The following is a 23,140-nucleotide window of genomic DNA, read 5'->3' as shown; positions in this document are numbered from 1 at the left end:
ATGATCAATAGTTTATTGGTCGCTCATGCTAGAAGCTGGGCTATGATAAGACAAGTTGCAACATTTTGCTGCCATCTTGAATTGGATGAATGACCAGCCAAAACTAGCTGTTTGCTCATAATACCTTGCTCAGCTGAGGAGAGGTCGATAATCGATATTAAGCCCTTTTTACAACATCATGGTTGGTTCAGCGTTGGCTTTGGGTTCCGATCCCCTGCATATTGCGGCTCTGATCCCGTTTAATCACAAGACAGATCTTGCGAGTCTTTGCTTCTGTCATTTCAGCAGGCAAGAGCCTGTCGATCATAGCCAACCCAGGACACTGCAGGAGCTCAGCCTTATTGTACCGGCATAAGTGCCTAGAGAAGGACCTGCTCCGAATGTCTTTGATACTCGTGATGAATGAAACAATTTCACTGTGATAATTCTGGGCATACGGCCGCGGTCAGTTTTCGACTACGAGCTGGGATAGCTCACATTTACGGCAAGCCACAAAGGCTATTTCCCAACCTAGCACAACCCCTACGGCCTCTCCACAACACAGCATCGGACTTGGGGAATGCCCATAGATGTCAGATGCTAATTCGGAATGGCTCTTTGACAAATTGCCATCAACGAATGAGCTCTGATGACTGGGATTGTGGCACATTGCCATATCCCAAGGGCAGGTAAGGTTTTGCTGCGGCGTCATCACATGAATCATTCCTATCGTGAGGGTGTTGAGATCCAGCTCAGGGTTGTTGCTGTCTCAAAGGTACCTAGTAGGAACAATTAAGGTATGCATTCATCGGCTTAACGCGACACAAAATGGCGCCTCAATGGACCCTTCATTCAGGCGTCATAGCCAAGCCAGGCCAGGTCTGGCACAAGACACGCACATGGCTGTGAAGAATAAGATATTCATTTGCTGCGAAATGTACCTCTTTTCTTTTGGCGCATAGGGTACGCTAAACAGGGCTGGAAAGATGATGGCCGATCACAAGCCAGCGCAACCAGTCATGGCAGTAATCGCAACTGCTGAAGGGATGAGGTCGACGGCCAAGCACTACTCCACGCAAAAGGTCTCCCAGGAGAGTGGTCGCTTAGTTCCCAGCTCCGGACGGTCGGTGCAGATTATGGACGATCACGTTCTAACTGCCCGCACCAGCAGTGGCGACGGCGGCGTGACGCCAAACCAAAGGGAGCGTGCCTTTAGAAAACCAGGGCTTCTAACGCAGTTCGCCGCAGGTTTGGTCGATTTAGATGTCTGGTGTGTGCGCACACGCATCGATCGGGTGTGTGTGGGCTCTGGATCTGGAAAGCTGTCATGAGAGAACCAACGCCGGAGAGAGGAGCTCGATCCCCCGGCCCGTTAAGAGATCCGGCAATGACGTCCGCCGGCATGGATGCAGACACAGGGTCGTCAAGTAGGGAACCTCATCGGGCGGCTCAAGCTTCATTCATCCATTCATGGTGGGCTGCTGAGCTCGGACGGTGTGGTGCAATTAACGGTTCGGTACGGCCTCGAGGAGTGAATGGTACCGTGCATCAGCCGCGTGGTGCTAGGCTCCTCATAAACATGGTGAGACGGGACAGGACGTTGGATTATCTTGATGCCCTCCATTTTTTTTTACCTCGTACCACCCCGGTGAATGGCTGTTCAAATGGGCGCTTTTTGGCCGCACTGACGGATTTCCAACTGCTTCTAGCACCGAAACCTGACGAGCTTCGACTTCACTCAAGTCAAGGTCTTGTATCTGTTCCCCTCGTCTCTTGTCGGAGCCGGGCTTGGCTCCGGTCGAGTTCTGTTCACATCCTGCCAGTCCCATTTTGAGAATCTTTTCCGCGCCCTTGCTCCTCTCGTGCGCTCTCAAAAACTCTCTCTTAAAGATATGTCTTCTCAAATTCCAACTACAAGGCGGCCTCTCCTCTAGCTTCCCCGTTGTTATTAAAGTCCATATCCCCCTGCACATTGGATTGAGACACATCTTGATCTGAACTTCGTCACTGCATCTCAGGAACCGTCATCACGTACCCAATTTAATCCCCAGTCTTCCCTCACCGTCGCCCACATCAGTTCCCTTGTGTGTGCATTCTGATTGTCCTGCCCCTCATTATTTTATTCCCACCCACGCCAGGTAGCTCACGAAATCGTCGCGACATTGTTCGCTTCCCAATTACAGACAGCCACCGATACCTCAACGCTCTACCAACTTTCATCTCGAGGGGCATTCTACTCAATGGAGCCTACCGATTACACCTGGGAACTCAGTTTACTTTAGCCAGCTTTTTAGAGCTGCTGTTTCCCAAACACTGCTTCCTCAAAGTCACATGGGGGTATACGGCCACTTCTAGTTATGGATCCAGGACTATCCTCATCCAGCAACGTCTCTCCAGGACCTGGGCCGCAAAGTAATCGAAAAGAGCGCGGTGCCATTGCAGCTCAGGTATGTTGGGCTTGATTACCGTGCCATTGAATCAGGGGTCCAATGCCTTAGCCTGTCGTTCCCTCACCTCTTTCGCTTTCATTTCGACGTTTTCTGTCAGTATCAATCTCGGATTCCATTCGTAGCTTCCAGTTGCTTTGGATATCTGTGTTATTGATATATTTCCTGTTTTCTCCTCAATTCATGCTATCAATTCGAGTGTTCCACTGTCGAACCAAGTGACTAACAAATACCCAGGCTTGTGAGACGTGCCGCAACCGAAAACAAAGATGTGATGAACAAAGGCCAAAGTGCGGTACATGCCAGAGATTCAAGCTCGAATGTCGATACCGAGAACCCCAACCAACAAAGTATGTTACTACGGGAGCCTGATAAAGCGGCGAGAATGCAGAGCTTGACCTGAATATGGCGTTGCTGTCGTCGTTGCCTGGGCCGCTCTCTTAACACAACTGCAATTTGCTAAACTCCGCCCACAGGAAGGATAAAACTCTGGTTGAGATTCTAGACCGACTCAAGACTGTCGAAAGTAAGATTGACAACCTGGGTCAACGGGAAAATACGACTCCTCCCCTCTTCACCACTCCTCAACCTCCAGCCGTTTATTCCACCAACACGCCGCTACTGGTGGATCCCGACTCCCACGATCCTCTTCCAGGCACATCCTTACCCAACCATCCTACAAGTCCAACGCCCAACCGTGACACAGGCGGCTATCGCTATGACTCGTCTGTGTCCAAGATGTCAGAATGGCCCGTTGTACGCCAGATGTTCGAAAGCCTTGGCCAGAAGGCTCCATCCGCCTTGGGTGAGATTCCTGCACTTCCGAGAGGACTTCGTGCCTCAAACGTTACTCTGCCATCCGATGGACTCCAGCCGGTAGGAATACCAAGTAACAGCACTCTGCAGATACCCCTGCACCTCTCAGGCTCTACCTCGACTCTCAATCTTAGCCCCCCAAGTGTGGACTGGGAGACCATGCAAAGACTTAGTAAGGCTTATTTCGATGTCATTAACATGCTTCATCCTGTCTTGGATAGACAGTGGTTCAACTCGAACGTACTGAGTTCAATCATCAACAATGGATTCCAAGAAGGAGCACTTTCATCCCTTGTACTACTTGTCTTTGCCCTTGGAGAGGTGGCGCTCACCACATCAGAAGTGCCAATCTCGGCTTACAAGCAGCGACCATCTGGAATCAAGGGAGGTACTATCGATCGGCCACCTGGTCTTGCTTTATTCAATGAGGCACGGAAAAGGATGGGATTTGCTATGAGTGAAGTCAGCCTGGAAAATGTGCAGATGTTGGCACTTGCTTCGCTCTACTACTCAAGCTGCGGACAAGCTCTAGTCGGTACCTCTACCTAGACCCCCAATACCCCTTTCTAACTGATCTGGCAGGAATGTTGGAGGATGAATGTGTATGCGTCCTTGGCCTGCCAGGGTCTAATAACGAGGTGGGAGGCCCAGTCGTTATGAGTCAACGCAGCCTAATTCTAATATTATATTTATAGCAAACCTGACGAATTACACGGCCCCCGAACAGATCTGGTCAAGCGAGTCTTCTGGCACTGTTCAATCATGGAAACGTAGGTTATTGATAACAGCATGAGAAGGCATATTAACAACAAGGACAGGTGCTTCCACATGGAGTTTGGACTACCCCTGACTGGGTTAGAAAAGCTGGAAGAAACGATCGGTCTCCCTGACTTTAGTGGACCGATGACTGACGAGGACTATATCGTCAATCAACAAACACACTTTCATGAGCATTTCGCTTCTCAAATCGTTCTCCGAAGGCTCTCGGCCAATTTCCATTCTGTTCTCAACAAGAGTACGTCAAAAGGACTATGCACTGGCAGTCTTAGCAACCGCACACTAATAATGCCTTAAAGCCTTTGGCACAGATGCCTCTCTACCCGTTGCGGGGTTCGCTCCCTTCAACATCTCTTCGAGTCCCGGGACCGCAGCTGTTATGAAGCAACTCGACGCACAGCTAGACCAGTGGAGGAGCATGCTACCCAGCCATCTAAGATGGCAGGATAACCAGGATGTGGCCTTCGCGGATCCTTCACATAATGCCTTTGGTGACGTATATACGGAAGAATCTCTCCAGAGCAATTACATGTTTACACCGGATCTTGATACTCCACCAGCCACGTATCCGTTCGCGGCCGACATACAAACTGCACTTCTCCGAACACGATACAGCTACAACAAATACGTTATACACAGGCCCTGCATTTTCAAGGCTCTTCATCACCCTGAGAGCATGACGCGAGAAGATGCTGAAGGTGCGGCCGAATGTCTCAAAGCCTCGGTTAAGTGGCCCATTGCCCTATCACCCCCATGTACCAACAAACGACTTGTGCCGATTACTTTCTTCTGGTCACAGAATCTGCTGGGTGTTCTAATTCTGTTACATTTATCGCAGCAGCACCCCATGTTGGGTCGGATCCGGTCGTCGCTTTGCGGGCAACGCTTCGATGTGGAAGCCTCCCAAACTGTTACAGTATATTTAGACTGGCTACGCGATATGAAAAAGATAGACTCGACGGCGAACTGGTGCTGGAATATCGCTCGCTTGGTCTACCAATTGGACGATTAGACGAAACGAGGGAAGATGTTGACTTACCTCCCCTTATGACTACAACCATGGGAGCGGGGCTGGGGGATAGACTTTGGCGATACGGCTGCGAAACGAAGCATAACATGAATACTTTGACGCCAGGAGTTGAGCGAATTTCCCCATGGTCCGAACGAATTGATTATGCAAGCCCATACTAGAAGACTATAGAGAAGCTCAAGGGAATTGTGTTGATCACATTCAAGGAGGAGTTGGGGAGGAATTTAGTATTTAATCGAAGCGAAACGAACGTCCACCATCGTCCTGTGTTTGATTTTAACAACCTCACCACATATCGCACATACCGTCTAGCTGACTTTCTAAGACAGCCTGATTATACTCATGGCGTTCTGAATCAGCTTTGAGAGCCCACGACATTCAATGAGCCTCTCAACGCTGATATATTGCATGGTCGAGCAGCCCACTAGTGCGTAGATCCGCAACCCTACAAACTTGGCCCTTACAAGGAGAGGCTTTCTGCTATAGATTCCATCGATCATGAGGAAGATGATAGTGCCCTACGTCCATGCTCATGCGTCAGCAACCCATTGCAACGATGCAAACGGCGTCAACAGGGGCATATACCATTATGACGTAAGTCGCCAGTCATTCATTCCTTCCTAATTCTAGCTCTCGCACTGCTACATAGTAGCTCGGTTTCCGTAACCGAATCCGAACCGCTACTGGACTGCATCGCGTAAGACATTAGTCACGATATGGTCATGGGGAGTTGTTGACCTCTACGAAGAGGAGGGTGCATAGTCGTTGGGAGGTTCGCACTTGATCAAACATGGTCAATGACGGCCCCAACAATCGTGATTGCCTAATTGCCAAGATCTCCAAATGGGTGAAGATTTCTGACATCAATGATTCAAGCTCACCATCGAGTAAGTCCATGCTAGCATTAAGATATTGAAGCGCGCAGCGTAAAAGTTTACGTCCATACCACCGTTACTATTCGTACCCATACACACAATGAAAGAGCCGACCTACCCTAGGCCCAAGAGTTAAGAGCTTAGTAATTTGGCTTTTATCTACATGAAACTTATCAGTTCGACGACATTAGAGTTCTCCAGCTGAAAAACCACGAGATCCCTCGTGTAGATCGGAATCGCGGCCCGAGCCGAGCGGGGGGCCCGAAATCACATCTTTCTTTTTTGGTGTCGCACATGGTTTTACCCATGGAGATTTTCTTTCCAAGTTCCAGAGCAGGTAGTCATCCAATACAAAAGCAAAACATGGCAGTGTGTTGAAATGTATGTCTCCAAGGCAGTGTATATCTTTTCCTAGACAAGGACTTGTAAATGCGAGTTTCTATGAGGCAGATCAAAGTGCAAAAAAGGAGCTCGAGGTATCAACGCCAATAGGATTTCTTACCGAAAGTTTATATGAACGTCAATTCGCAAGTTCTAGGGTCGTGTTAGTTAAAGCCTTTATTATGAAGCTCCCGTAGGCTTTGGTAATTGAAACAACACGGAATGCCATCACGTATGTAGCCGCACGATAGAAGCGTCTCAGTGATCATGTTGGCTGGCCACGAATTTAGAGGCTGGCATAACTTGCTAAAATTGTTTCAGTTAGGGATACAGTGGTGACGTAATTGAGGCACAGAATCATGTAAATTGCCATCGCGATCTTATAATAGCTCAAAGTTTTGACAAAAGGCGTTCAGTAACTCCGATATCTATCCATTTCATCTCCATCACACTTCGTACTTCAATCCATGTCTTCCATTTTCGCGTGTTGAATCAAACATTGTCCTGCAGCGTTTCACCAAAAGTATTTCCCGTTCTGGCGGTCCTTTGAATCCTGAGCAGCACTGTACGATTGTCGATCAGTGCGAGGGCCTTGTCCGTTGGAGTTCGAATCGCCGACATGGTCCATCTGGCTGACCATTTGTAGTGCAGGTTCAGCGATGGCTCTGAAAACGCCCTGGTGCTGTAGGGTTTCAGGCGTCCAATGTGTTTTATCGCCGAACTCTAGACCCATGTTCTCTTGGAATATCTCTTCTGCTCGTGTGGACGAAATGCTTGTTTCGAACCACTGGCCAGGCCGTCCGTTTCCAGGGGGTGTTACTGGAACTGACTGACCCCGATAAGTTCCTTTGGGAATACCAGGAAGTTTCTCAACCCTCCGTATCATAGTAACCTTGAGACAGCTAGGCCCCTTCCCTCCATTTCGGTATCGGGCTTCGTGACATATTCTAACCTTATCAACGCCCAAATTCGAGGTGCTCTTTGTCTCGGTACTGATCACGAGCTCTCCCATCTCATTCGTTCTAAGAAATTAGTTTGACACCATACCAAATGATTAGGCTGAGTGACTTACTCGATACTCATGGAGCGCACCAATGATGCAGCAAACTCTTCCATATCATCGGCCATCCCCTCCATATACATGCGGGAGACAGAAAATTTGACATCCCATGCACGTCGAGTGCAATGAACGAAAGCCTTTGAGACTTCAGTCGCTGGGGGGAAGTATTGGTGCTGGAATGTATCGGCATCAACTTCCACGACAGCCTCAAGCGTCTTCTCGGCGACGCAGTGGAATTCGTAGTAAACTCGCTTCTCCGTCAATAGCCACGGAGATCTGCCACCAAACATTTGAGGGATCGTGTTTGCTTCTGCCCCGCTTGTTGTGAGGATGGGATAAAACCCCATATGCGGATTTTCAGTGTTTAGAGCCTCAACGGTTTTATTAACAGCCCATGATGGCGCTTGACCGTCATAGACTAAAGCAGGAAATGTGTCTTTGCGGCACAGCCGCCCAAATTGAGCTTGAATGCTCACTTTCCCGGGGACTATTTGTAGAACTTCTACCAACTTACTGAGCTTGTTCTCAGCCTGTGACAGAATCTCGCTATAATCCACCTGGTCCGTCGATGGCATGTCCATTCCTGGAACAATTTGGAAGGTCTGTGGGATTGGGTCAGGCTTGGGTTTCTCAGTTGAATTTGACTTGTCCTTGGCGTGCTCTTCTTTCTGCTTGGCCGGGACATGGCTGAAGCTGGCAATAACCTCGGATGTTGGCGTTGCTGAAGTCGGAGTTGCAGAACGATTGCCAGGGACAAATGTGACAGGCACGTTCAGCCCGAAGGTGGGCTTGTCGTCTCGCTTCTCTTCTTTCTTCTTTGAGGCTACGTTGGCCCAGCTTAGCCCAGAGGCAGCTTTCTGTCTCATGGTATCAAACAGTCTTTTCTCCTGATGGTTTCTCTTGCCGAATGTGACTTCAGAATGAACACCTTGGTCCTCTGATGCAGTCTGAAGTCTGTTACCGCGATCGTGCAAAGGGATACTATCCATAAGCGCAGGAGTTGTGATGGGGCCATCTTTAATGTCCATCAAATCCTTTGTAGTATTAGACTGCGGATCGGAAGGATTGGGAAAATTGAGGAGCTTGAGACTGTTTTCTGGTAAGTCCAAGCCCAATGGAAGCTGGCTTGAAGAAGCCTGGTAATCTGATTCTGGCATCTGAGATTTGATCTTGGCCTCCAGAAGAGGGACGTCTTTAGTGTTGACAAGCCGAGGTTCCCTTGGTTCGTCAATACTTCGCGATGTCTCGGGGCATGAGTCACATGGTGACTCTGTTGATATTCCCTGGCCCTGCTCTCCATTGTCCTCTATCAGAAATGAGGGTGGCTTCAGATGGTCACCGTCTCCGCTGGACTCGATGCTGTAGAGCCAATTAGTGATTTTCTTGTGATTTCGAGCGTGGTACCTGGGAGCTTCTAAGCACTTTCGAACTTGTGGTAAGTCTGTAGTGCTGATATGTTTGAGATTGCGGTTTCCCTCAGGGCTGGTGATCTTGTCGATACTATCCGATTCTTGATGCTGGACCTTCTGTCGGGGTCTTTTGTTCTCACTAACAGCTATGGTACCAGACCGCTTGTTTCCATATGAATACCCAGAGAAGGGGTGGAACTCTGGTTGCCAAGTTGCCAAGTTGCCGGGCTCTGGAATTGGATATTTGACGCTATCGGGTACAGGCTGCCGGTACCGACTAACAGATTCAATTCTCAAGGATACTGCACTGGCGATCGAGGCGTACTCCTGGTCCTCGCTCTGATAGGTGCCGGCGGAATCAACATAAGTCAATCTGGATAGTCCAGTATGTGTCATGTATCGGTAGCAGAGTGTAACCAAGCTCGAAGTTTCAGTAAGAACCATATGAGCGGTAGGGGGCAAGGGGGAATCCTAAGCTTATTAGAAGAAGGACACAACTTGATCGTAGGAAATACCATAAAGTTCGCGAGAGTGTCGAGTTTTCGTTTTGCAACGCTTAGTGCTTGTTCGCTTTCACTGCTGCCGATGTATAGTAAGGAACCCTGGAAATTATATGTAATGACACATTTCGTAAGTGCTTGAAGGCTGTCGATGCTTGGGCCCAAAGGCGAAACAGATCCCAAGGACTCGTAGTTCGAGAGAATCTGCATGATAGTGACTCCAGATGATTCTGGAACTCGCCAGACTGTTTTGTAAGACAAGGTCTTGATAGTGTCGGGATATCGGAACGTGTCATATTGATTGAGAATATCTTTCTGGATTGTTTGGAGAGAAGGAAAGGCAATAATGTGTGGTTCCTCAACCAGTATTTCAATATCAAGTTGGATGGCAGATGTGCTGAGGTCATCTTCGTCTTCGTCTCGTATAACAGCGTCAGCTTCTGATTCTATTAGCTCCTCTAGTTGAGAGTGCATCCAATCTGAGACTTCGCGTTGAGAAGCCCTTGGGGCAATGAGCTTGAACCAAGGGATCTCAGGTTCGTAGAGGATCTCAAGGATTCCCTAAATGGAAATTAAAAAAAAAAAGACGTGTTAGCAGAATTCTCGGAGAGGCTTTCAATACTTACAAGGTCATCTTTTCTTTCCTCGACACTCGCAAATATCAGCGCCACCCCTTTAGGGAGTAACGGAGGGTTACAAGATACGTAGAACTCTACAATATCCATGGTTGTGACACGAAGGTGCTGAGACGACTAGTGAATAAACGATTTTGTATCTGTGCTGATATGTATACTCACGTAACAAGGCGTAGTTGAGGAATTGAGGAAGATTGCTAAACACTTCGGCGTAGATGGTAACGCTGACACATTAGCCGGACGATACAGGACAGAGTGGTATTTTGGTTCAAATAACGAACAGAATAGTGATAGAGCATGTGTAAATGAAGGAAACCGTCGTTTTCAAGGACGCACTGGCATGGACTGTGGCCTTGAGAAAATAAGGAGAAAAAGAGGAAGGTTGATGCGAAAGACCATGCCAAGGTGAAAAACTGGAAGGGAGGTGGAGGGAGGAAGAAGAAGAAGAAGAAGAAGAAGAAGAAGAAGAAGAAGAAGAAGAAGAAGAAGAAGAAGAAGAGAGAAACTTGGAGATTGGGAGATGTGCTTCATATAGGCAGGTACAAACAGAAGTAAAAGGAGGAAACTGCCACCGCTGCAGTCTCCCACTACCTACGCGGCAAGCGGCAGCTTCCACTGGCAAAGCCAGGTGCCAACAGTGCCACTGCCTTTCTTTTGCCTCGCCGAGGAGAAAAGCGCTCCGTGATTCACTGCCATGAAATACGCCCCTCCCTGCCGGGTGGTAAGAGTCAAAATGAATGACTGACACTGCGAGCACTGCATCATGAAGGTAATGTGCCCCGCAAGTGTGAAGAATAAAGCCTGCAATTCATGAGCAACAATAGGGAAGTTGGTTATATATATGTACACCTTTAACATCTCTGACTTCTTAGAGATGGTTCAAAAGGGGGCTGTCAAGTAAGGTAATTTACGTTTGTTAAAAGTGAGGAAGGGAGGATGAAGTATGAGATCTTCCAGCAACATCGTAGCTTGATGCACCGCCAACTTCAGTAAACAAGATATTCAGATAAGTGTGATTGTCTCGTAACTAACCAGGCACTCTATAGAGATCCCAATTATATTTCGGTTTGTTTTCTTCTCCCTGCCCACAGGTTGTTTTACCTGGTATGACGACATATCTGTATCCGAATATATCACTATTTCTTGATTGTGAGGCATCAAGCCTCGGCACAGCACAAAAAGAACCCCAAACACCTATAACACCTCGGCACGTCCCTTTCTAGTGTTATGTAAGTAACCGACACGGGTTACAGAGACAAATTCAAATCCAGCATAAATTTCCAGGCCATGTAATGTGTCTAAAGAGCAGAAGAGCAGAGTATACAAGGAGTGGTATCGAGGTAGCGATGGTCATCAAGTATTCGTAGACGTAAAGTCAAGAAGCTGTTTGGAGCTTTGGGAAAGAAACTGGGCTTAGCGAGTCGACTCGTCGAAGAGAGGTAAATGAATCGATCAAATCGCACATGCAGGGAGATGTAGCTCGCCAAATAAGTGAGTTGCGGACACCACAACTCGTTTGACGGATGGTAGCGCAACAAGATTGGCTATTCTTATTGCGCGCCTTTGACGTTTTCTTTAACATTCAGCGCCCATCTCAGCTTGTTGAGAGTTTCCCTAGAAGCTTCTAGCAAAGCTTCTTGCTCATCTTCTCGCTTTCTGGCGTTGGTCTTGATATCTTTGAGGCCTTGTTCTTGGCTCTGTTTGTATTCCTCAAACATACGAGCAATCTCCTCCTTTTCATGTCGAAGTTGCTTGATGTTGCTATCTTGCTGGTCGCACAGATCTCTTAGTGTTTGGATTTTGTCGTCGTCTGCTCGTCGCTCCTCATTGAGTTGGTCGATCTCGGATTTCATCTTGGAGACGGCTCGTTTGACTTCTTCTCCTTGGTCCTGCCAGTGGGACGAGATGGCATTATAGCGGCCCTCCATCAACTGCGCATAGCTAGTTGCTTCTTCGACTTGGGTCGTTGCATCTTTTCTCGTCTTCTCCATCTCCTCCCTCCAGCTCTTTTCGCGTTGGAGAGCATCTATAGCTTTCTTCTTCTCTAGTTCGACAGTTGTTTGCAAGGTCTCCACCTGGCGTTCTTTTCGAGCCAGCAGTGTCTTAGTAACATTGGCCTCGAGTAGTCGGCTCTCATAATCGTTGACCATACGTTCGAGCTTGTCCTCAACCAACTTGGCCGCTTGCTTGGCCTCGTCTGCTTTTAGGCGCTCAATTTTTATGTCGCGCTTCAGAGCCTCGTTGTCGCTGACAAGCTTGTTTATCACGCGACCAGTCTTTCCCAGACCGGCTTTGCCTATTGTCGAGTCCCATTGACTGTCTGGCGCTTCAACGTTTTCTGACATGGCGGAATTATCTGGATCTGGAGTAGGCTCAACCACACGCGCAGCACCAGTGCTCCAGCGCGACGGTGTCGCTGTATGTGTGTCGTGTTCGGTCTTGGATTTGAGGTGTGTCTGGTTGTGGAAGTTGGAATCGGAGTTGGAGTTGGACAGGGCGCTTGTGGTACTGTTCATACTACTGGAGAAATTGCTGTATTTGCTTTCGGGGCTAGACTCGGAGCCCTCAAAGCTCCGAACGCTTCTAATTGTGCTGGACCTGGCGACGGCCGGTTTATAGGAGGTAGGGCTCCGGGCTTTCATGCTGTTGATGGCGCCGGTAGAGGCGGGAGTCAGGGTCTTTTCCTCGTCCAAAGGAGGAGCATGTGGTTCGGTGGATTTACTTGCAACTGTGGCGGCGGCTGAATAAGAATAGGTTGGCGTTAGCGAGTAGCTGCTTCACAGAAGTGGTAATGCAGTGAAGAGAGAAAACGAAATAGAAAAGTCGCTAGTGTGGAAAAGAGAACAAGGCTGACGTGAGGAGCCCAGTCACGTCAGGTCAAATCAAGCCAGACGGACAGACCAGACGAGACGAGCAGGAGATAGGATGGGACGGGACGAGAATTGTACAGTTGCGCCCCAGTTGAAGGTGTGGGGAGCTGTTTCAAGTGGATAATGAGGCATTGACGGGTGGTAGTTGTCGAAAGTAATATAAGGACATCTAACAAAGCATGGACAGACCAATCTCAGCTCAAACTCTGAACATACCGTTGACTGTGTCTTTGTGAATTGAGAAATCCTTTTTATGAAGACGATTTCGCATTGCAACGACTGACAGAATTGACTTTAGTTCATGTATCTAAAGCAGTATGATCCTTTTGTGTTGAAGTATTGGTTGGTTGGTCAATGCTACAAATAAAAAGGAGTAACTTATCAGCAGCAAGGCTACAGAACAAATATAAGGCAGTGTGAAAGAAAGCAGAGGAGAAAATGAGGCAAAGCGCTTGCTGCCATGTTGAGAACAGATGACTGGATACGCAATGTAAACACAGACGTAAATTAACCCACACTAATAATAACGGGGGACAAGGGTCCCTTTCTTTGTTTTTGTTCTCAAGGGAAGAACTTGCTGGGGTTTTCTGATCTTCAGCAGTACGTACCTCGTGATAGTGTTGGCTCCCGCTGGCGCCCGTCTGGTCCCCGTTTGTGCCGTTACAGTAAGGTGCCTACCGTTGAGATGGTTGGGGGGAGGGAAAAGGTAAATACTGACATGCGCCGATCTAATTGTAAAGAAGCCTCTGTGTCGATCAGTATCGTGAGAGAAGTAATAAACAAAACAAAAAGCGATCCATGCACATCTGAAGGAGAATTTGAGAGAATACCAGCGTCACGGGTCTCCAATTAAAGACCATGACTATTATAGTACGTACTATACCCCAACAACCATGTTCTCCTGATGGCACAGCAACATCATAGCACAAAACACGCAATCCAGTGTTTACATTTCTTCCCCTAGCTCAGCAATGACGCCTATGGCCGTTTCTCTCAGGGCCAAAGGTCCATCTTTAAATGCAGGGATCTCCAAGTTCGTGTCACTATGTTAAAATGGCGGCTCTGGGTCTTTATCCTCAAAATGATACTTGACACAATATTACTATGTCTTGCCATAGACAAATCAAGACAAGTCTGCCATCGAGACGTCGTATTTTCTTCCCAAAACCATGCATGGCTGTGTGTAACGATAGATGCGCGCCTCATAAATTGTTTTACAGCTTTATAACGGTCAACTCAAACAGACAATGCCGTTCCCTCCCCATCATCGACTGGTATTTCAATCCTGTATCTACCCTTTAACGCCGTTGAATGCCTCATTTCGTGATTTAGCTTTTCTGTCATCCTGAGACAGTTACTCCAGGCCTTCTGTTTCTGTAACTAGTGCGCCTGAAAAGCAACGTCAAGCCATTCCTTTGCTAGCCGGATTTTGTGGCTAGAGCAACTCCACCCATCATCTTAACGATTTACATCTTTTGATACAACCAGATAAAGTGACAATCGCGTATCGTTGCACTTTCCATTAAGCGATCCATTATGACTTCGGTGCTAAAACTAGCAGCCCGCTTCAAGCGGTAATAGCAGGCGATGCAGACTGTCCAGATTCACTGGCAGCATTTCGTGCAGACTCCATGAAAGTTGGCCGATATTTGGTCAAATACTTGCCTGCCATAGGTCTTGATTCTTCAACTAGGGACGTGTTAGCAACTATCATGAGACGAGGCTCCAATTCGACTTACATTCGGTCCAGATATCTTGCACTGTGTCCAGTGCAATCTCTTTGACAGGTGGCCGCATCATGACCAAGTATAGAAGACTTGTCAAAGCTAGCTGAACAACGCTGGGGTCGCGACACATGTGCTTCACGCGCGACAGGAGGTTCTTGTTTAGCTCGGGTATTTCACTCAAGAAACGTGTCAACACTTTGTCCTGAGGGTGCAGATATGGCAAAAATCCATCAATCAAACGCAAGCAGCACTTTTCGTAGTACAAGGGTCGATCGCCGCCCTTTTTCTGTTGTAGTTTGTCGTTGTACCACTCTTCACAGAGCCATGAGACCGCCACATCGATATGCTTTCGGAAGTCCTCCATCACATAGGAATATAAAACGTCGCGAATATTGTTGCTGAGAGACTGGGGTGCTGATGAGCTACCCTCCTCTTTGATAGAGGTTTCCTCGAGACCGGCCACAGAGCGCGTTGCTAGTCGTGCCAGTATTGTCATCCAAGAATCCCGATTACCAGAACTAGCTGCTAATCTGCTGAAGCCAGCCTTACTCTTCTTGGCTGGGTCTTCTAGTGACTTCATCATCTCAATTACCCGGGTAACTGTTCCGTTGCCTGCTGTCAATGCCGTTTCTGGGGTTAGAGCGCTAGGCTGATGAAGATGGAATGACTTCAGTGCAAGGCCATCGTCCAATACTGGTGCATCATGCATGGGTGAGCTATCTAGCTTGTTGAGAATCTGTTCTGTGTCCTCAGCCTGGTAGAAATCAGGCTCATAGTCATCATCGTCTTCCTCTACACCCAACGGGGCGGTGTTGGGATTTAACTCAGGAGCCGGAGCATTGGCTAGGGCGTCGAGACGGCCACGAATACCATCGACTGCTTTAGATAATACTTGGGGGTCAAGTCTCGACAGTGTGGTGACAGCGATCCTGGCGACTAAAGGAGCGGGAACTTGCGAGATATCGAAGTTTTTGAGAGCAGTATTGTCGATGAGTGTGAAAACATCTGCTAGGCTGTGAGGGCCAGGGCCCAGCGGTGGTATTTGAATTTGTGCTGGGGATAATCGCTGTCGTTTGGCGTCGTAGGCGTCTTGTGGTGCTGGCTCGAAGGGGCGTTTCCGTCCAGAATCGTCAAAAAATTCTGCCATGGTACGCATCATGCGTTCTACGTGCTGCTGTATCCTAGGAGTCATTGGATTGTTGGGATCTCGCTTCACAAGATGGATGAGCAACATTCGAGTTGTTTTCTCCATAGATCTAATCATGACGCGGGTCTTGGGGGTTAGAGGAGAGTTTGCGAGCTTGAGGGGGTTAAAGTTGAGAAGAGCATTGATGACCCGGTTCGAGGTTCCTGGTCGTGTCCTCACGAGGATAGACATGCAGTTTAACGTTGCGTCTACGAGCAGAGCATCACTGCAGTTTCGCGTAGAGTTAGTTACTTGGGCATTTACAGTCAAAAGCGATCCTCTTACCTGCTCTCCTGCAGAGTTGCCAACATTCGGTCCAGGAGTCCGGACGCTTCAGCCTCCAAGTTCCGAGGATCAAGTGACTGGTGATTTGGGGGGACTTTATCCAGCGAGACATCTAGAGTACCACCATACTGTTTCCATACGTTAGCGACATCCCCATTTATCTAGATCACTGACTCATACTCGTAGCTCAGAACCCGTCGCCGCTGTCTGTGCCAGAACTACACGTTGCGCGAACTTGATGCAACAGATTCTCACGGTGGGGCTAGCATTGTCCCATATCCTTAGAACCTTTTGTTTCACAGCTACCATTCTTTCCCAAGTGATTGTGTCGTATCCGTTGTTGATGCTACATAGTCACATTAGCTAAATCTTGCATCTCTCAGGGCAGTCTCATCATACATCCATCTCATCGCCAAGGGATAGATACTGGCAACGCATTGGATCACACTTCGCAGAACTTGAGGATCTTCACGCTCATTCTCGAGCATAGACTCCAATGTTGGTAAAACATAAGGTTGCATGGTCTCCTTTTCTCCATTTGGTAGAGCGGGCGTCGAAAAAGCTTCAGCCAGAAACTCGGCGCCCCATCTTCGCAGCTCGAGCGCTGCACTTGGTCCGATGATGGGCAGTATTCCCTTGACAACACTGGGATAATATTTGACATCTCCCAAAACCAACTTTCGTGCATCATCAAGCTGCCGGATCTGGTCCGACACTGAAAGATTCGCTGCCATAATTTATTGGTCGAATTCTCGGTCGCGGCGGTAGGTGTCGGCGGATAATAAACTTATAAGCTGCCTGTGAGTGCGCGATGAAGTGGTTTTCGTAGATAAAGATGCCAATGCGGCTCTTGAACCGTGGTCGCGCGACTAGGCTAAGCTTTGTAGCTGTGCATGCTTTGCATCAACCGCTCAGCTTCATCAAATGATCGGAAGTCGCGCGTGCCGTGGCGTCGTAATACACGTCCGGGATTCGTTCCACGTTGTCGTTGTTCGTTGTCGCTGTTAGGGTTGGTATATCTCAGACCTGAATCTTTGAACTGGCGACGCGAAAGCAAAGAATATGGGACGTGGAAACGGAAACAGACCCTTGCAATTAAGCTCCACAAAGAACCTGGAACTACCTAAGGAAAGTTCAATAGACGTCACGGTCATCCTCCATCCGGCCGATGTTTAGCCGCAAATATTCTTCTTACCTCAGTACAGAGGCGCATCGACATTCACTAGGAGTGCATTCGAGGTAGAACCATATCTCGCAACATTTAAGCAATTGGCCCTCCTCAATTGCATCACGATCTGGTTAAGGATAACTCTCATAATAATTAACAACTCGACAATCCAAAATGCCTACCAGGTTTGTTTATTCAATAACAGTCTTCACTCAAGTGGACTGATCATGACTCCGAAACAGCCCGCATTCAACATACTACGATCGCCGCCTGCGCCAGGGCCCTGCGCTTGTACGAGCACGACGGCCCTATCTTGTCAAGAATGCCGTGACAGGCCTTGGTCTCTTGGCTGTTGTTGGAAGCATCTGTATGCAGAGAGAGAGAGCTCTTGTGTGATTGTCATCCTCCGCTAACGTGGCCTAGATTGGTATACGCTTAACGCCGTTGGTCAAGACAATTTCGAAGATGTCAAGGTCCCAGATGCGCCCGCGAAGCCATCTGCCTCCAAGTAGACAGTTCACACAAGTGGCCCGGCCACATGTACGATTAAGCGCTGGAATTTCGATACGGGTGCAAGTTGAATAAGAGGGCAAAAGGCAGCATTGCTATTCATGAGACCTACAACGCAAAATGCCCAGAAAACTCCTCATCCTTTCATATATAACAGGTTTGCCAGCTATTCTGTGCAGGGTGTGTATAAGTATATGAAAACCTTTGTACAGCGACTCTCAAGCAACCGGCTATCCACTACCTACAAAGTAGATGCCTTCCCCTCGACTGATGGCAGTAGACAGATATATACTATCTGCCGAAGACAATGCAATATTCTAATGTCGCTCAAGTTCAAATAAAAAGAAAAAGACAGCCCGGTCCGCCGCGGCCTGGACCGATCATCTCCCCTGGGTATCACAAAATCCGAGTACAAAAGCAAGATGCCCTATAATTTTACCAATTCAGTCCTATCCGAGGGATATGTTCAACCACAAATCCTATATGCTCAGCATCTATGTAGCTGCTGTTTTTGTACCGCGGTTCACGCCGGGCAGACTGTTACTGACCCGTTTGGCTTGGTGAGCTGGGCTAAGTAACGTTCTTGTCAATTCTGGTGACTCCGATAGTCGTGCCGAGAGTGAAGGAGACTGCGTGATTTGGGCGTTGGGAGGCACAGAAGCTTGGTGCGCACCACGGCTGGTCATATCGTCTGCAGGTGCCTCCGCTGGAGCAGCTGTAGGGTGCATCTTGTGAAGTAAATGATTTGGATTGGCCCACGGCGTCTCTCGAAGGAATTGTTCACCAGCGGGTCCGAGGCGATCAAATGGCTGAGCATAGTATTCCTCGCGTCGTTGGTTTACTGGCTTATGTCGTGATCGCTTGGCTCGCTTACGATCGTCAGCTCAGTGCTCTGGGAGCTGACCTGTGTTATCAACGTACCTCAATGGCAGCTATATCATCTTCCAGTTCCGACGGTGTCGCTCCGGTCATCTCGGGGCCTGCGGGGAATCCTTCGTACTTTGCAATCGTAGCTAGTGCTGAGACCTCGGTGTTGTAGGCGATCGCATTTCTCACACGTTGTGCGGGATCCTTGGGGTAGAGCAAGCCGCAGTCCTGCAAGCTGTGTGCGCTTCGCCTTGCAGTTTGGATGTCGTACCACTCTTGGTTAAGTGCTTCTAGGGTCCTTTCTCTCTTCTCACGAACCGCTTGGTAGTACTGGCCCCATATTTGGGCTCGCTGGGCAACGGACCGTCTTTCGTGAGCCTTGAGGCGATATTCGTGTTCATTGTTTATTTCGCGTAATTTTTGTTCTAGTCGATCATCTAAACACTGCTTCATGTTTAGGTACTCGGGATGTGTCGGTTCGCTGGCAAGGAGTGACTGTTCTTCCTCTTCCAGTCTTTCAAGTCGGTCCTTGTAGAGCCTAGACAAGACGTCAGCGGGTATATGCTTGCTTTCACGATACAACGTACCTGTCACGAAACACCCCAAACATTTCCTCGATGACAGTCCAATCCTTGAAAGCGGCTTGTTTTCGGTCCACTGTGATAAAATAAGTATGGTGACCTGGATCATGAGTAAATTTGTTCTTACGCTCTTCATCATGTGCAGTAGCTGAGTCAACTTCTTCGTCTGCATCGGCATCAGCTTCGTCGTGGTGATCCACGTCTGTTCCTCTGGCGCTGTCGCGCGCGCCATCATGACTTCCGCTGTCAGTGTCGGGATCAAGATCAGCAACAGCTGCAGCTGCTTTTCGTTTGGATCCGCGGGTGTTCTTTTTTACGGCACGTGAAAGACGCTCTGCTAGATCAGTCTCTCGGTTGGTAGATCTCTTTTGGGGAGAAGCATCAGTGTCTTCAGCAGGTGTATGTGTGCCGGTGCTTTCATGTGCAGGGGTGGGCCCGTCTTCTTGCAGAATGGTCTCTTCAGGCTGCTGGGGGGTGTTCACATCAGTCGCATGCTCTGAACTTGCTCGTTTTCTAAGCGGCTGTTCGGTTTCTGATTGATCGGCGGCGGGTGAACGCTTCCGCTTTCGCTCTTGGGCGTCATTTTTGTGCTCGTCTTCCTCTCCTGCGTTGTGTGCGATCGCATGTTTTGTTGGTGAATCTTCACCAAGTGTGGGGGAGCCAGTAGAAGCATCGTCGTCGTCTATTGCAGATTCGTCCTCGTCGTCGTTGTGTAGGTTGGCGGTCCTGCGTAGCTTGCTGGGAGTGTGTTCGTAGACTTGGCCATCATTAAATTGGTCTACCACGACGTCTCGTTGCCTCTGATGTTTTGGCGTATCATATAGTCGCTCAGTTTCAGCTTCTGTGACGTTGCCATCCGAGGGTACGTCAGAGTGGGCGTCAGAGAGGACGCTGTCCGAGTCGGAGGTAGGTGGAGGCTTCTTTCGAGGGCTGCGCCTGACGCTATCTTCGTCATCATGATCGAGATTCATATGCTCAATGTCTTCGTCGTTGTCGTCTTTAGTGTCAACCTCACTGAGGGGGCTGGAGATGTTGCTGTCCTCATGATCGGCAACTCCAAGCGCCGGGGAGGAGAGAGGCGGAGGTGCGGAAGCGGTGGCAGCCATGGCTGCAAAAGAACGCGATTACGTGTCTATATATTGATTCGCTGAAATTATTGTGTTTGCTCGTATCGTTGGGTGGGAAAGAGTGCTTTGGTCGATCGCAAGATCGTGGGAGCGCGCCCGTGGTGACGGGTGACGAGGAATGGTCGCTAGACAATCGAGGACACAGGATTTTGGAGTGGGAGCGTGAAAAGGCGAATGTGAGCTAAGAAACAACCGATTGGCTCGATCTCTGATCGGCATGAGAGATTCCAAAGAGGACTTTGAGGTAAGGAAGAGCTAGGAAACTTGTATTCGACAAGTTGGGCTGGTGGAGGGGAACAGAGAGTAGAGAGAGGAATGGGATGGGTGCGGTGCGGCCCCGGTTTGCGCTGGCTGCCCTGGGCGCCTCTGGGCTTGGGGCGAGCGCCGAAGCGGCCCTGCTGAGAGAATGACGGGGCCCGTAAAAGGGCGGTCCCTGACGGCAGAAATGCTCACTGTCAGTGCCACGAGAGCTTATCCATTGGCTGAGGTTATCTAACCAATGACGATGTCCCGAGCAATCTGATTGTGGGTCTTCCGGACTGAACCTGGGACTTTTTTCTGGCTCATGTCTTTTTCCGTCGCAGGTCAAAAAGAGTGCACGAGAGTCGACAACTTTTCCAATTCAGCCCAAACAGTACTGAATCTGACACAATGGCAAAACGGTAAGTTGCCAATCCTTGATACCTTTACGGATAAAGACCTAACAAAAAACAGTTCAAAGGGCCTGACAGCTTCTTCCAAGGCGGTGGACCCCACCCTCGACGCTCTTTTTGCGTCCAGTGTAAGTTTTGCGACATCGAGCCATTTGACTTGATCCATGCTCATCATTTGCAGGCTGGTCCTGTCCAGGCTCCCGCTAAGTCAAGATACTCGACGTTGGTGGAACAAAAGGTTCGGGAACCTCCCAAGCCAAGGGTGCAGCTCGAAGAACAAGACGCCGACGATGAGGTCCTCTCTGAGATTAGCGAAGAGCTGAGCTTCGAAGAAGATGGCCCCTCAGACGAGGAAGAGGATGGATCCGACGCTTCGGAGCCAGAGGGGGAGAGCGAAGACGAGCAAGAGCAAGAGCAAGAGGAAGAATCTTCAGACGAGCCCATGAAGGATGCGCCAGTGGAGCTCGACGACATTATTGATGCGACAGAAGACAAGTCAAACAAGGATCGAAAACGAAAGAGAAAAAACGAAAACGACGATCTGGAGGGCAGATATCTGGACAAACTTGTTGCGGAGGAGGAAGCTGAGCGCGCCGGTAAGCGACAAAAGAACGACGCTCTGAATAAGACCGAAAAGGCTGCCGCGGAGGATGAGGACGCCGGCAACGACAGTGATATTCCCGTCCATGAGACCCTCGCCAAGGACAGCAAATCATCAGACCTTGAGAAGGCAGCGCGAACAGTCTTCCTCGCCAACGTGTCCACAGAAGCAATCAATTCCAAGGCCGCCAAGAAGACCCTCATGGCCCATCTGTCATCCATTTTGGATAAAGATGCCACTCCTCCGCAGACTATCGAGTCGCTGCGTTTCCGTTCCGTTGCTTTCGCAGGCGGCTCTCTCCCTAAGCGTGCAGCTTACATTACTAAGAGCCTGATGGACGCGACGACCAAGTCCACCAATGCATATGTCGTGTACTCAACCTCAGCGGCTGCTCGCAAGGCTGCCGCAGAGCTCAATGGTACCCAGGTCCTCGAAAGGCACCTGAGAGTCGACAGCGTCGCCCACCCCAGTCCCACAGATCACCGCCGATGTGTGTTTGTTGGCAACCTCGGATTTGTTGACGATGAGACCGTCTTGAACACCAACGCGGATGGTGACACTACGGAGAAGAAGAAGAACAAGACCCCATCCGATGTTGAAGAAGGTCTTTGGCGAACTTTCAGCACTCAGGGCAAGGTTGAAAATGTCCGAGTAGTTCGAGATTCCAAGACTCGTGTAGGCAAGGGTTTCGCCTATGTCCAATTTTATGTAAGTCCATGGTTGTCTTACTTCGATCGGACCAGCTGCTAACATTATTTTCCAGGATGGCAACGATGTCGAGGCGGCCTTACTCCTTGATGGCAAGAAATTCCCTCCCATGTTACCGCGTAAGTTGCGAGTCACTCGAGCCAAGGATCCTCGCAAGACAGCTCTCGCCCAGGAGCGAGCCAGAGGCAAGAACGTCGTTCCTAATGGCGCCGCCAAGAGCACAAAATACAAGCACAAGGCTACACCTGAGGAGCAGTCCATGGCTGGACGTACAAGCAAGCTTCTCGGCCGCTCGGCCGCCGTGCAGCAACGCCACAAGAAGCGCCCCTCAACACAGGGTGCTTCCGAGGATGCTCAGAACATTCCGTCCAACATCAAAGGACCCGAACAGTTCGTTTTTGAAGGCCGCCGTGCTTCAGCTAAGGACGGCACACCCAAAGATCTCAAACTTGGTAAGAAGGGCAAGGGTAAGGGCAGGTCCAGCAGGCCCCAAAACCGGGGCGCAAGGAGAGCTGCCGAGTGGAAGAAGAAGAGCTGAGCGTTTTATGGTGAATAGCACTCATATCGCTAGTGGTTGACATGTGGGATGTGTGCTCTTTTCATACGTGAGATGAGGACGAGGATGGTGTTGTTAAAAAAGAGGGCCCCACGCCCCGGAAAGTTTGCGAGTGATTTTTCGGCCTTGGCTGCCCTGGCAAGTTCTGGCCGCTTAGATGAGAGACGAAGGTACTTGTATACTTATCGGGGTGATGGTGAAAAGTTCATAGAGTTGCACAGAGTTCACCAGTATATGAAGCACTAATTCTGTCTTATGTATTTAAAGCTTACGCACTTTTGTGGTTTTTGTGTTAAGATTCAGAAATCTAAGACGGAATCTTACTACAAATCATGATTACATCACGACGACTTCGTTGGAGCTAGCCCAGTACGTTGGTGTGATAGTGGTTC

At 49.1% G+C, this 23,140-nt stretch overlaps 7 protein-coding genes across 7 annotated transcripts; 3 read left to right on the top strand and 4 right to left on the bottom strand.

Moving 5' to 3' along the window:
• Positions 1–2,336: 2,336 nt before the first annotated feature.
• On the top strand, positions 2,337–5,311 carry FOBCDRAFT_283622 (uncharacterized protein; the record flags this gene model as incomplete). The annotated part of the gene is made up of 7 exons (XM_031181658.3): positions 2,337–2,426; positions 2,664–2,776; positions 2,903–3,773; positions 3,825–3,880; positions 3,938–4,012; positions 4,061–4,257; positions 4,319–5,311. The coding sequence occupies 7 exons, from the start codon at positions 2,337–2,339 to the stop codon at positions 5,029–5,031; spliced, it is 2,115 nt and encodes a 704-aa protein (XP_031042426.2). The 3' UTR covers positions 5,032–5,311.
• A 1,338-nt stretch (positions 5,312–6,649) lies between these two features.
• Positions 6,650–10,337, bottom strand: FOBCDRAFT_151774 (uncharacterized protein). The gene is made up of 6 exons (XM_031181657.3): positions 10,191–10,337; positions 10,072–10,133; positions 9,901–10,017; positions 9,290–9,835; positions 7,378–9,245; positions 6,650–7,327 (listed from the first exon to the last, which is right to left on the bottom strand). Exons 3-6 carry the CDS (start codon positions 9,997–9,999, stop codon positions 6,820–6,822), a joined length of 3,021 nt encoding a protein of 1,006 aa, XP_031042425.2. The 5' UTR covers positions 10,000–10,017; positions 10,072–10,133; positions 10,191–10,337; the 3' UTR covers positions 6,650–6,819.
• Positions 10,338–11,263: 926 nt separating this feature from the next.
• Positions 11,264–13,050, bottom strand: FOBCDRAFT_283615 (uncharacterized protein; the record flags this gene model as incomplete). The annotated part of the gene is made up of 2 exons (XM_031181654.3): positions 11,264–12,649; positions 12,996–13,050. 2 exons carry the CDS (start codon positions 13,048–13,050, stop codon positions 11,460–11,462), a joined length of 1,245 nt encoding a protein of 414 aa, XP_031042422.1. The 3' UTR covers positions 11,264–11,459.
• A 959-nt stretch (positions 13,051–14,009) lies between these two features.
• FOBCDRAFT_283613 (uncharacterized protein) lies at positions 14,010–16,327 on the bottom strand. The gene is made up of 4 exons (XM_031181652.3): positions 16,158–16,327; positions 15,978–16,105; positions 14,519–15,918; positions 14,010–14,468 (listed from the first exon to the last, which is right to left on the bottom strand). The coding sequence occupies exons 1-4, from the start codon at positions 16,284–16,286 to the stop codon at positions 14,347–14,349; spliced, it is 1,779 nt and encodes a 592-aa protein (XP_031042420.3). The 5' UTR covers positions 16,287–16,327; the 3' UTR covers positions 14,010–14,346.
• Positions 16,328–17,319: 992 nt separating this feature from the next.
• Positions 17,320–17,657, top strand: FOBCDRAFT_267165 (uncharacterized protein; the record flags this gene model as incomplete). Its single annotated transcript, XM_031181651.1, has 3 exons — positions 17,320–17,330; positions 17,388–17,512; positions 17,569–17,657. 3 exons carry the CDS (start codon positions 17,320–17,322, stop codon positions 17,655–17,657), a joined length of 225 nt encoding a protein of 74 aa, XP_031042419.1.
• A 415-nt stretch (positions 17,658–18,072) lies between these two features.
• On the bottom strand, positions 18,073–20,607 carry FOBCDRAFT_3376 (Sds3-like-domain-containing protein). The gene is made up of 4 exons (XM_031181648.3): positions 19,231–20,607; positions 19,110–19,179; positions 18,577–19,060; positions 18,073–18,524 (listed from the first exon to the last, which is right to left on the bottom strand). The coding sequence occupies exons 1-4, from the start codon at positions 20,207–20,209 to the stop codon at positions 18,150–18,152; spliced, it is 1,908 nt and encodes a 635-aa protein (XP_031042416.2). The 5' UTR covers positions 20,210–20,607; the 3' UTR covers positions 18,073–18,149.
• Positions 20,608–20,814: 207 nt separating this feature from the next.
• Positions 20,815–23,004, top strand: FOBCDRAFT_3370 (uncharacterized protein). Its single transcript, XM_054702781.2, has 4 exons — positions 20,815–20,892; positions 20,945–21,011; positions 21,065–22,192; positions 22,248–23,004. Exons 1-4 carry the CDS (start codon positions 20,882–20,884, stop codon positions 22,728–22,730), a joined length of 1,689 nt encoding a protein of 562 aa, XP_054558756.1. The 5' UTR covers positions 20,815–20,881; the 3' UTR covers positions 22,731–23,004.
• The last annotated feature ends 136 nt before the right edge of the window (positions 23,005–23,140 follow it).

The sequence above is a fragment of the Fusarium oxysporum genome, chromosome I, assembly GCF_013085055.1.
Source record: "Fusarium oxysporum Fo47 chromosome I, complete sequence".
Classification (NCBI taxonomy): domain Eukaryota; kingdom Fungi; phylum Ascomycota; class Sordariomycetes; order Hypocreales; family Nectriaceae; genus Fusarium; species Fusarium oxysporum.
This window is presented reverse-complemented; position numbering and strand designations above follow the sequence as displayed.

Bases quoted from the DNA above. Each gene is read 5' to 3' on its own strand.
- FOBCDRAFT_151774 (XM_031181657.3), bottom strand. From the start codon at position 9,999: ATGGATATTGTAGAGTTCTACGTATCTTGTAACCCTCCGTTACTCCCT. The intron at 9,246-9,289 runs GTATTTCCTACG...TAATAAGCTTAG, and splicing joins ACACTCTCGCGAACTTTATG to GATTCCCCCTTGCCCCCTAC. The intron at 7,328-7,377 runs GTAAGTCACTCA...CTAATTTCTTAG, and splicing joins GTGCGCTCCATGAGTATCGA to AACGAATGAGATGGGAGAGC.
- FOBCDRAFT_283613 (XM_031181652.3), bottom strand. From the start codon at position 16,286: ATGGTAGCTGTGAAACAAAAGGTTCTAAGGATATGGGACAATGCTAGC. The intron at 16,106-16,157 runs GTATGAGTCAGT...GTATGGAAACAG, and splicing joins CGACGGGTTCTGAGCTACGA to TATGGTGGTACTCTAGATGT. The intron at 15,919-15,977 runs GTAAGAGGATCG...GCGAAACTGCAG, and splicing joins GCAACTCTGCAGGAGAGCAG to TGATGCTCTGCTCGTAGACG.
- FOBCDRAFT_3376 (XM_031181648.3), bottom strand. From the start codon at position 20,209: ATGGCTGCCACCGCTTCCGCACCTCCGCCTCTCTCCTCCCCGGCGCTT. The intron at 19,180-19,230 runs GTAAGAACAAAT...ATTTTATCACAG, and splicing joins TACTGCACATGATGAAGAGC to TGGACCGAAAACAAGCCGCT. The intron at 19,061-19,109 runs GTACGTTGTATC...CGTCTTGTCTAG, and splicing joins TTTGGGGTGTTTCGTGACAG to GCTCTACAAGGACCGACTTG.
- FOBCDRAFT_3370 (XM_054702781.2), top strand. The intron at 21,012-21,064 runs GTAAGTTTTGCG...CATCATTTGCAG, and splicing joins ACGCTCTTTTTGCGTCCAGT to GCTGGTCCTGTCCAGGCTCC. The intron at 22,193-22,247 runs GTAAGTCCATGG...ATTATTTTCCAG, and splicing joins TCGCCTATGTCCAATTTTAT to GATGGCAACGATGTCGAGGC.